Source organism: Polyodon spathula, chromosome 51 (genome assembly GCF_017654505.1).
Source record: "Polyodon spathula isolate WHYD16114869_AA chromosome 51, ASM1765450v1, whole genome shotgun sequence".
Lineage (NCBI taxonomy): Eukaryota > Metazoa > Chordata > Actinopteri > Acipenseriformes > Polyodontidae > Polyodon > Polyodon spathula.
The window spans coordinates 337,582-350,081 of NC_054584.1; the positions used below are offsets into that span (position 1 = coordinate 337,582).

At 46.8% G+C, this 12,500-nt stretch overlaps 1 protein-coding gene across 1 annotated transcript in view; it reads right to left on the reverse strand.

Moving 5' to 3' along the window:
* Nucleotides 1-12,500, reverse strand: part of LOC121306925 (ADAMTS-like protein 4) — a 37,058-nt gene that overhangs the window by 2,830 nt on the left and 21,728 nt on the right. Inside the window, exons 13-20 of the mRNA XM_041238951.1 lie at nt 9,986-10,125; nt 9,332-9,536; nt 8,454-8,617; nt 3,717-3,839; nt 3,401-3,575; nt 2,119-2,248; nt 1,382-1,586; nt 543-716 (exon numbers count right to left, since the gene is read on the reverse strand). Coding sequence (XP_041094885.1) covers nt 543-716; nt 1,382-1,586; nt 2,119-2,248; nt 3,401-3,575; nt 3,717-3,839; nt 8,454-8,617; nt 9,332-9,536; nt 9,986-10,125 — 1,316 coding nt within the window. The remainder of the gene's footprint in view (nt 1-542; nt 717-1,381; nt 1,587-2,118; nt 2,249-3,400; nt 3,576-3,716; nt 3,840-8,453; nt 8,618-9,331; nt 9,537-9,985; nt 10,126-12,500) is intronic.

Consider the following 12,500-nt stretch of genomic DNA (forward strand, 5'->3'; position numbering starts at 1 on the left):
AGTGTGTATATGTGTCAGTGTGTGCAGGTCTCAGTGTGTATATGTGTCAGTGTGTGCAGGTCTCAGTGTGTATATGTGTCAGTGTGTGCTGGTCTCAGTGTGTATATGTGTCAGTGTGTGCAGGTCTCAGTGTGTATATGTGTCAGTGTGTGCAGGTCTCAGTGTGTATATGTGTCAGTGTGTATATGTGTCAGTGTGTGCAGGTCTCAGTGTGTATATGTGTCAGTGTGTGCAGGTCTCAGTGTGTATATGTGTCAGTGTGTGCTGGTCTCAGTGTGTATATGTGTCAGTGTGTGCTGGTCTCAGTGTGTGCAGGTCTCAGTGTGTATATGTGTCAGTGTGTGCAGGTCTCAGTGTGTATATGTGTCAGTGTGTGCTGGTCTCAGTGTGTATATGTGTCAGTGTGTGCTGGTCTCAGTGTGTGCAGGTCTCAGTGTGTATATGTGTCAGTGTGTGCAGGTCTCAGTGTGTATATGTGTCAGTGTGTGCTGGTCTCAGTGTGTATATGTCTCAGTGTTTATACAGCATGTCTCTGCACTCACAGTGTTACTCCAGTCGGAGCTGAGCCAGCTGCGCACGCAGGGCCCCATGTTGCAGACCTCGTTTCCGCGGGGTCTCAGTCCAGTGCTGCACTCACTGTCACTCACCGTGACGCCGCTGGTACTGACACAGCGCACTGAGCGTGTGCGCTGACCCTGACCACACATCACAGAGCACTGCAGAGAGAACACAGAGTCACAACGAGAGCAAGACACCACAGCACCGCAGAGAGAACACAGAGTCACAACGAGAGCAAGACACCACAGCACCGCAGAGAGAACACAGAGTCACAACGAGAGCAAGACATCACAGCACCGCAGAGAGAACACAGAGTCACAACGAGAGCAAGACACCACAGCACCGCAGAGAGAACACAGAGTCACAACGAGAGCAAGACATCACAGCACCGCAGAGAGAACACAGAGTCACAACGAGAGCAAGACACCACAGCACCGCAGAGAGAACACAGAGTCACAACGAGAGCAAGACACCACAGCACCGCAGAGAGAACACAGAGTCACAACGAGAGCAAGACATCACAGCACCGCAGAGAGAACACAGAGTCACAACGAGAGCAAGACATCACAGCACCGCAGAGAGAACACAGAGTCACAACGAGAGCAAGACACCACAGCACCGCAGAGAGAACACAGAGTCACAACGAGAGCAAGACATCACAGCACCGCAGAGAGAACACAGAGTCACAACGAGAGCAAGACAGCACAGAGCACCGCACCACGACATCAGAACACAACACAATGAGAACACAGCGTCACAGCACAAGCACACCACTGGTTTTGAGTGGTCCATACTGGTCTGTACTGGTGTGGCAGTTACTCACGGAGCTCCAGTTGCTGTGGATCTCCCAGTGGCTGCAGATGCGCAGCTGGCAGGGTTGCGTGCTGTTGGGTCTGAGCAGGCTGGTGCACAGCTGCGGCTGCACCATGGTACTGTGGGCACCGTAGACCTGCCTGCACTGAACCTGCCTCTGCTGTTCCCCCTGGCCACAGGACTTACTGCAGCCAGACCAGAGCCCCGCCTCCCAGCTGAGAGAGAGGAATCCAATATGAACTACTGCACTACTATGAGGGCTTCATTCTGCTAGACTTTTTTAGCGATATCATTTTGTAGTTTCTTGATTACACAATGTTAAATTAATGCGAAATTATTATTATTATTATTATTATTATTATTATTATTATTATTATTATTATTAGTCATTTAGCAGATGCTTCCATTGACTTCCATTCATTTCCATTCACCTCCATTGACTTCCATTCACTTTCATTGACTTCCATTCACTTTCATTGACTTCCATTCACTTCCATTCGCTTCCATTGACTTCCATTCGCTTCCATTGACTTCCATTCGCTTCCATTGACTTCCATTCGCTTCCATTGACTTCCATTCGCTTCCATTCTCCTCAGACTCACACAGACTCTGCAGCACTGCACTCAAAGCTGGGCACTCTTCAATTCTCTTCCATTCTCCCCAGACTCACACACACACACACACTCACTCTGCACTCACACACACTCACTCTGCACTCACACACACTCACACACACTCTGCACTCACAACGCTGGGCACGGCTGCACGTTGCAGGCCTCTTCCACGGGGGCGGGCTTTGTGGTCGGGTCGCACTTGCTGTCCTCCACTTCCTGCTGGGTTTTCCGGGAGACACAGCGGAACAGCGGGGCCTGGGATCCTGGATAAGGGAGGGCAGTGATAATGTGAGCAGTGTTCACACACCAGCTCTCTTAAACACAACCTCCTACAGTCCGGATCGGTTTTATTTACTGTGTAATAAAAATGCAAAGCTTTTTAATCATAGGGGTTTTTTCTGATTATATCATTAAAACTGCAGATATGATTTTGTGAATTTCTTTGCGTTAGACTTTTTTCATTGTTCTATTTATATTGTGTGTGTGTGAAGTGCTTTCGGATCCTTGAGATGCAAAATGTTATAGAAATGTGAAATGCACTGTACTGTACTGCATTGCACTGTACTGTACTGCATTGCACTGTACTGTACTGCACTGTACTGTACTGCACTGCACTGCACTGTACTGCACTGCACTGTACTGTACTGCATTGTACTGTACTGTACTGTACTGTACTGTACTGCACTGTACTGCACTGTACTGCATTGCACTGTGTACTGCAACTGTATTGACTGCACTGTATGTATTGCACTGTACATGTATTGTGACATGTATACACTGTGACTGACATGCACGTACTGCACCTGTACTGCATTGCACTGTACTGTATGCATGACAAGTACTGTGACGTGCACTGCACGCACTGACATTGACACTGTACTGCACTAACGGACTGTACATGTGTACATGACGCACATGTACTGTACGTGTGTGCATAACTGTACGTGTACATGTATTGTACTACACAGTATGTGACTGACATGACTGCACTGTACTGACATTGCACTGTACTGTATGCATTGCACTGTATTGTATTGCACTGTACTGTATTGCACTGTACTGTACTGTACTGTACTGTACTGTACTGTACTGCACTGTGTACTGTATTGTATTGCACTGTACTGTACTGTACTGTACTGCACTGTACTGCACTGTACTGCATTGCACTGTACTGTACTGCATTGCACTGTATTGTATTGCACTGCACTGTATTGCACTGTACTGCACTGTACTGTATTGCACTGTACTGTACTGTATTGCACTGTACTGCATTGTTAATAAGAGGTAAGAGAATGGGTTTTAGAGACGCTTTGCAAAGCATTCATTTAAAGAGCCGGGGGCAGTGATCCTGTTCCAGAGATAACAGCTGCATTGCTTTCATTATTATTGACCCTTTAAGGCCCGCCTGCCCTCACCTTTGCCACAGGAAGCAGAGCAGTCTGTAAGCCCCACCCTCCTCCACAGGAAGTCAGGCAGCGAGTGGGGGGGCAGATCTGTGCGGGGGGGGATCCTGACGTTGCGGGCGGAGCCTCGAGAAAGGGGGGCCGGTCTGGCCTCTCTCAGCGGGGTTACTCCCCCAATGACGGGGGTCTGCAGAGGACCCCCCGGGGGCGCAGTTGCGTGGACTCTTTGTATGCCCCCCGGGGGGGGGGGGGTCTATGTACAGATACATGTGTCGTGGGGCTGCAGACCCTGACACACACACAGACACTGACACACGCACACACGCACGCACACACACTCACTGAATCCCTGCCTCTCCCTGTGCTCTCTCTCCGGCTCCTCTGCTCTCCTCCTCTCGGCCGGCAGGTAGAATTCATAATCAATCCCGGGATTCTTCTTGTGAAAAATAATCTGGAGCAACGAAATAAAACACGAACAGACAGAACGTTATTCAGCAGCTTTCACTGGACTCTATGAAGCTGAGGGAGTTCATTCTATATAGAGGGGGTGCAATTCAATATGAGAACAAGGGAACATTATTCAGCAGCTTTCACTGGACTCTATGAAGCTGAGGGAGTTCATTCTATATAGAGGGGGTGCAATTCAATATGAGAACAAGGGAACATTATTCAGCAGCTTTCACTGGACTCTATGAAGCTGAGGGAGTTCATTCTATATAGAGGGGGTGCAATTCAATATGTTAACAAGGGAACATTATTCAGCAGCTTTCACTGGACTCTATGAAGCTGAGGGAGTTCATTCTATATAGAGGGGGTGCAATTCAATATGTTAACAAGGGAACATTATTCAGCAGCTTTCACTGGACTCTATGAAGCTGAGGGAGTTCATTCTATATAGAGGGGGTGCAATTCAATATGTTAACAAGGGAACATTATTCAGCAGCTTTCACTGGACTCTATGAAGCTGAGGGAGTTCATTCTATATAGAGGGGGTGCAATTCAATATGAGAACAAGGGAACATTATTCAGCAGCTTTCACTGGACTCTATGAAGCTGAGGGAGTTCATTCTATATAGAGGGGGTGCAATTCAATATGATAACAAGGGAACATTATTCAGCAGCTTTCACTGGACTCTATGAAGCTGAGGGAGTTCATTCTATATAGAGGGGGTGCAATTCAATATGAGAACAAGGGAACATTATTCAGCAGCTTTCACTGGACTCTATGAAGCTGAGGGAGTTCATTCTATATAGAGGGGGTGCAATTCAATATGTTAACAAGGGAACATTATTCAGCAGCTTTCACTGGACTCTATGAAGCTGAGGGAGTTCATTCTATATAGAGGGGGTGCAATTCAATATGTTAACAAGGGAACATTATTCAGCAGCTTTCACTGGACTCTATGAAGCTGAGGGAGTTCATTCTATATAGAGGGGGTGCAATTCAATATGAGAACAAGGGAACATTATTCAGCAGCTTTCACTGGACTCTATGAAGCTGAGGGAGTTCATTCTATATAGAGGGGGTGCAATTCAATATGAGAACAAGGGAACATTATTCAGCAGCTTTCACTGGACTCTATGAAGCTGAGGGAGTTCATTCTATATAGAGGGGGTGCAATTCAATATGAGAACAAGGGAACATTATTCAGCAGCTTTCACTGGACTCTATGAAGCTGAGGGAGTTCATTCTATATAGAGGGGGTGCAATTCAATATGTTAACAAGGGAACATTATTCAGCAGCTTTCACTGGACTCTATGAAGCTGAGGGAGTTCATTCTATATAGAGGGGGTGCAATTCAATATGAGAACAAGGGAACATTATTCAGCAGCTTTCACTGGACTCTATGAAGCTGAGGGAGTTCATTCTATATAGAGGGGGTGCAATTCAATATGAGAACAAGGGAACATTATTCAGCAGCTTTCACTGGACTCTATGAAGCTGAGGGAGTTCATTCTATATAGAGGGGGTGCAATTCAATATGATAACAAGGGAACATTATTCAGCAGCTTTCACTGGACTCTATGAAGCTGAGGGAGTTCATTCTATATAGAGGGGGTGCAATTCAATATGAGAACAAGGGAACATTATTCAGCAGCTTTCACTGGACTCTATGAAGCTGAGGGAGTTCATTCTATATAGAGGGGGTGCAATTCAATATGTTAACAAGGGAACATTATTCAGCAGCTTTCACTGGGACTCTATGAAGCTGAGGGAGTTCATTCTATATAGAGGGGGTGCAATTCAATATGAGAACAAGGGAACATTATTCAGCAGCTTTCACTGGACTCTATGAAGCTGAGGGAGTTCATTCTATATAGAGGGGGTGCAATTCAATATGAGAACAAGGGAACATTATTCAGCAGCTTTCACTGGACTCTATGAAGCTGAGGGAGTTCATTCTATATAGAGGGGGTGCAATTCAATATGTTAACAAGGGAACATTATTCAGCAGCTTTCACTGGACTCTATGAAGCTGAGGGAGTTCATTCTATATAGAGGGGGTGCAATTCAATATGAGAACAAGGGAACATTATTCAGCAGCTTTCACTGGACTCTATGAAGCTGAGGGAGTTCATTCTATATAGAGGGGGTGCAATTCAATATGTTAACAAGGGAACATTATTCAGCAGCTTTCACTGGACTCTATGAAGCTGAGGGAGTTCATTCTATATAGAGGGGGTGCAATTCAATATGAGAACAAGGGAACATTATTCAGCAGCTTTCACTGGACTCTATGAAGCTGAGGGAGTTCATTCTATATAGAGGGGGTGCAATTCAATATGTTAACAAGGGAACATTATTCAGCAGCTTTCACTGGACTCTATGAAGCTGAGGGAGTTCATTCTATATAGAGGGGGTGCAATTCAATATGTTAACAAGGGAACATTATTCAGCAGCTTTCACTGGACTCTATGAAGCTGAGGGAGTTCATTCTATATAGAGGGGGTGCAATTCAATATGTTAACAAGGGAACATTATTCAGCAGCTTTCACTGGACTCTATGAAGCTGAGGGAGTTCATTCTATATAGAGGGGGTGCAATTCAATATGTTAACAAGGGAACATTATTCAGCAGCTTTCACTGGACTCTATGAAGCTGAGGGAGTTCATTCTATATAGAGGGGGTGCAATTCAATATGATAACAAGGGAACATTATTCAGCAGCTTTCACTGGACTCTATGAAGCTGAGGGAGTTCATTCTATATAGAGGGGGTGCAATTCAATATGTTAACAAGGGAACATTATTCAGCAGCTTTCACTGGACTCTATGAAGCTGAGGGAGTTCATTCTATATAGAGGGGGTGCAATTCAATATGATAACAAGGGAACATTATTCAGCAGCTTTCACTGGACTCTATGAAGCTGAGGGAGTTCATTCTATATAGAGGGGGTGCAATTCAATATGAGAACAAGGGAACATTATTCAGCAGCTTTCACTGGACTCTATGAAGCTGAGTGAGTTCATTCTATATAGAGGGGGTGCAATTCAATATGTTAACAAGGGAACATTATTCAGCAGCTTTCACTGGACTCTATGAAGCTGAGGGAGTTCATTCTATATAGAGGGGGTGCAATTCAATATGAGAACAAGGGAACATTATTCAGCAGCTTTCACTGGACTCTATGAAGCTGAGGGAGTTCATTCTATATAGAGGGGGTGCAATTCAATATGATAACAAGGGAACATTATTCAGCAGCTTTCACTGGACTCTATGAAGCTGAGTGAGTTCATTCTATATAGAGGGGGTGCAATTCAATATGTTAACAAGGGAACATTATTCAGCAGCTTTCACTGGACTCTATGAAGCTAGGGAGTTCATTCTATATAGAGGGGGTGCAATTCAATATGAGAACAAGGGAACATTATTCAGCAGCTTTCACTGGACTCTATGAAGCTGAGGGAGTTCATTCTATATAGAGGGGGTGCAATTCAATATGTTAACAAGGGAACATTATTCAGCAGCTTTCACTGGACTCTATGAAGCTGAGGGAGTTCATTCTATATAGAGGGGGTGCAATTCAATATGTTAACAAGGGAACATTATTCAGCAGCTTTCACTGGACTCTATGAAGCTGAGGGAGTTCATTCTATATAGAGGGGGTGCAATTCAATATGAGAACAAGGGAACATTATTCAGCAGCTTTCACTGGACTCTATGAAGCTGAGGGAGTTCATTCTATATAGAGGGGGTGCAATTCAATATGTTAACAAGGGAACATTATTCAGCAGCTTTCACTGGACTCTATGAAGCTGAGGGAGTTCATTCTATATAGAGGGGGTGCAATTCAATATGAGAACAAGGGAACATTATTCAGCAGCTTTCACTGGACTCTATGAAGCTGAGGGAGTTCATTCTATATAGAGGGGGTGCAATTCAATATGAGAACAAGGGAACATTATTCAGCAGCTTTCACTGGACTCTATGAAGCTGAGGGAGTTCATTCTATATAGAGGGGGTGCAATTCAATATGTTAACAAGGGAACATTATTCAGCAGCTTTCACTGGACTCTATGAAGCTGAGGGAGTTCATTCTATATAGAGGGGGTGCAATTCAATATGATAACAAGGGAACATTATTCAGCAGCTTTCACTGGACTCTATGAAGCTGAGGGAGTTCATTCTATATAGAGGGGGTGCAATTCAATATGAGAACAAGGGAACATTATTCAGCAGCTTTCACTGGACTCTATGAAGCTGAGGGAGTTCATTCTATATAGAGGGGGTGCAATTCAATATGTTAACAAGGGAACATTATTCAGCAGCTTTCACTGGACTCTATGAAGCTGAGGGAGTTCATTCTATATAGAGGGGGTGCAATTCAATATGATAACAAGGGAACATTATTCAGCAGCTTTCACTGGACTCTATGAAGCTGAGGGAGTTCATTCTATATAGAGGGGGTGCAATTCAATATGTTAACAAGGGAACATTATTCAGCAGCTTTCACTGGACTCTATGAAGCTGAGGGAGTTCATTCAACAGGGTCGCTGTGCTCTGTATAACTCTGATAAGGGAAAGCTGAAACGTTTAACCCTGACCCCCCCCCCCCATACTCACATAGACGACCAGCACGGTGGTTGTAGGTCCCGGGGCGGTCAGCATCTCCCCCCCCGCGCCCCCCCGACGATACTGGAACAGCGTCCCCCCCGCCTCATACTGACCAGGGGGGTCAACCGCCCAGCGCCCGTTAATCACAGAGTGACCGCTGCCTGTCCGGAGAGCTGGAGGAGGAGGAGGAGAGGAGGAACACGTTTCATACCTGTCAGGTAAGTACATCGGAGGAAAACTATACACAGGGACAGTGTGCAATTCAATATGAGAACAAGGGAACATTATTCAGCAGCTTTCACTGGACTCTATGAAGCTGAGGGAGTTCATTCTATATAGAGGGGGTGCAATTCAATATGAGAACAAGGGAACATTATTCAGCAGCTTTCACTGGACTCTATGAAGCTGAGGGAGTTCATTCTATATAGAGGGGGTGCAATTCAATATGAGAACAAGGGAACATTATTCAGCAGCTTTCACTGGACTCTATGAAGCTGAGGGAGTTCATTCTATATAGAGGGGGTGCAATTCAATATGAGAACAAGGGAACATTATTCAGCAGCTTTCACTGGACTCTATGAAGCTGAGGGAGTTCATTCTATATAGAGGGGGTGCAATTCAATATGATAACAAGGGAACATTATTCAGCAGCTTTCACTGGACTTTAGAAACAAATCTGCTCATTCTATAGGGGCATGCAAAAGTTATGGCCAGAGCTGTAAATAAAACTAAAAAAAATGTCCTCCAGAGGGCGGTGTAACTCCTGCATAATTCAAGTTCAGGTCTCTCAGACTGTTAGTCTGTGATGAGTGTGTGTGTGTGTGTGTGTGTGGTGTGAGGTGTGTGTGTGTGTGGTGTGTGTGTGTGTGTGTGTGTGTGTGTCTCACCCAGGTAGTTGGGGCTCCTCTCCCTCTCCGTGATGGTGATGCGCGTGGCTCCGGGAGGGATCTTTAGGAACGCGTGGTATCCGATCGGAACGCTGCTGTTCTGGAATGTTCCTGCTACCCGCCTGCAGGTGGTGCTGTCGCCCCCACACACTCCACAACTATCGAGGGTGAGATTCGAACCCAGGACCCCGTCACAGCCAGGACTCTGCAGAGAAATGATCCAATGATCTTCAATAGCACTGCAATGGGGTGAGGCTGGTAGAATGGGACCCCAGTGTGCTCACTATACCCTTCCCAATGATCTTCAATAGCACTGCAATGGGGTGAGGCTGGTAGAATGGGACCCCAGTGTGCTCACTATACCCTTCCCAATGATCTTCAATAGCACTGCAATGGGGTGAGGCTGGTAGAATGGGACCCCAGTGTGCTCACTATACCCTTCCCAATGATCTTCAATAGCACTGCAATGGGGTGAGGCTGGTAGAATGGGACCCCAGTGTGCTCACTATACCCTTCCCAATGATCTTCAATAGCACTGCAATGGGGTGAGGCTGGTAGAATGGGACCCCAGTGTGCTCACTATACCCTTCCCAATGATCTTCAATAGCACTGCAGTGGCTCTGTGTTACACTGAGGGGAGCTGCAATGACTCACCAGGCAGTGTCCCGCGATGCACACCGAGGAGGAGTTCCCCTGGCAGGGGGTCCCGTCCCAGACCCGCTCGGCGTGGCGCACGTAGAACCGGAACCCAACAGGGCGGCAGTGCAGCTCACAGTGCTGGTAACCACCCCCTGCTGCAAGAGGAGAGAGAGAGAGAGAGAGAGAGAGAGAGAGAGGGAGAGAGAGGAGAGAGAGGAGAGAGAGAGAGAGAGAGAGAGAGAGAGAGAGAGAGAGAGAGAGAGAGAGAGAGAGAGGGGTTAATTTAATTGAATAGTAATCTGAGAGTCTCTCTCCCCACTTAACTTTACATTTGAAACTTGTGTTACACCCCTCACTTCTTAGACGGACGAGGAGAAGTAGTGGCTCTCTTCTCTCTCTCCTCTCTCCTCCCTCCCTCTCTCCTCTTCTCCCTCTCTCCTCCCTCCCTCTCTCCTCCCTCCCTCTCTCCTCTTCTCCCTCTCTCCTCCCTCCCTCTCTCCTCCTCTCCCTCTCCCCTCTCATTGACTTTGCGGTTGGCTTTTCACCTGCGTGCTGATTTTAGCGAGAGGCAGAGTCCTGCAGCTTCTGTTTATCAGATAAAAACCTGACAAGACTGTGAGCCAAGCAGAGAATCAGACAGCAACGAACTGGAACCCAGAACTGACTGCGCACACACACACACACACACACACACACACACACACACTGGAACCCAGAGCTGAGTGGATTTAGGAAATTAAAGAAAACACCCCCACCCCCCCCTTTTTTTCCTGGAACCCGTTTTCACTTCTTCTGCTCTATAAACACAAAACACATGATTCAGACTGGTGTAAAACTAACATCCTGAAAGCAGCGGTGTGTGTGTGATTATTAAACTCACAGTGGAACCAGGACTGGACCACACTGCTACCCAACAGGAGTCCGATTCCCAGCTCTGATATTTTGGGTCTTTCTTATTTTGTAACCAGCTTTCAAATTCAATTTAAAATGAGTTTGGAGTTCACTTGAAGGCAGCATTTATCACTAGTGAGCGTTTTAATAAATATTTATCAGACAGTGCAGACAGACAGTGTATACTCCCTTCTCTCTCTGTCTCTCCTCTCTCTCTGTATCTCTCTCCCCCCCCCTCCCCCCCCAGCTCATCGAGAAAACATTATTGTAACCGACACGGACACCGACAGTCCTGTGACTATACTAGACCACCAACGACAGCTCCCGACACCGGGCACTGTGACACCTAATGTGTCGAGCCTGAATGGGGAAAGTGACGACGGAATTATCATCGAAACCACCCCCCCCCCCCCCCCCCCCACCCTGTTGGGACAAGACGTGGCTAAACTTCCTTTGGGGGGCGGGTAGGTCTGGGGGACTTCTCACAGACTACTAGAGACTGTAGCTGCTAACCCCCCCCCCCCCCCGAGTGGAACAGCGCCCCCCGCAGGACCGGGACTGATCGCACAGCGTTGGTTGAAACAGTGCCTCTGTGTAACTCTGTACCGATCCACACTTATTCTTCTCTTTATTAACAGGATTGCACACAGCACAAACACACCAGCTGGAGTGCTTTACAGTGATCTGCAGGGGCACAGTCTCACTAGCATGGCTGATTGAGGGGGGGGGGGGGATTCATCACGCTCAAACTCAGCTGGAAACACGTTTTGACACAACAGCTGCCTGATTGATGTCTATGGCTCTAGTTTATAAAGCAAGGAGTTTCACACAAACTGTTTTCCTTCCCTCCCTCTCTCTCTCTCTCTCTCCTCTCTCTCTCTCTCAACCTACTTATCTATTTGGCTACCTCTCTCTGTCTGTGTCTGTCTCTCTCCCTCTCGGGACTTATCTTATGGGAGATCTAATATGTCATATCCCCATGGCTGGGAGGTAGGGAGATCTCTCAGAGCTCCTATATTGAGCGAACCTCTATAGAGCGACAGTACAGGCCTCCCATCCCTCTCAGAGAGAGTTCGTCTCTCTCTCTCTCTCTCTCTCTCTCTCTCGCTCTCTCTCTCTCTATCTCTCCCTCTCCCTCACACTGTCTGATATTCAGGAATTCAAGAAGCTGGACTTTTTCCCTGATTCTGTTCCAGATCGGTTAGGGAATGACGTTCTGGAGTTAGATAATGCTTTGAAAGCGGCTGTTGTCCCCCCTGCCTGGCCTCTGATATAAACGACTGCTGGATTTGAATTTTCCCAGCTGTGCGTGCTCCTGCCTCCCTCACTGCCTGCCTGCCTGCCTGCCTCCCTCCCTGCCTCCTGTCTCCCTCCCTGCCTCCCTCCCTGCCTCCCTGCCTGCCTGTCTGTCTGTCTGTCTGCCTGTCTGCCTGCCTGCCTCCCTGCCTCCCTCCCTGCCTCCCTCCCTGTCTGTCTGCATGCACCATTTACACTGTCTGTCTGCACTGTCTGATAAATATTTATTAAAACGCTCACTAGTGATAAATGCTGCCTTAAAATGAACTCCAAACTCACTTTAAATTGAATTTGAAAGCTGGTTACAAAGTAAGAAAGACCCAAAATATCAGGGACAGAAATC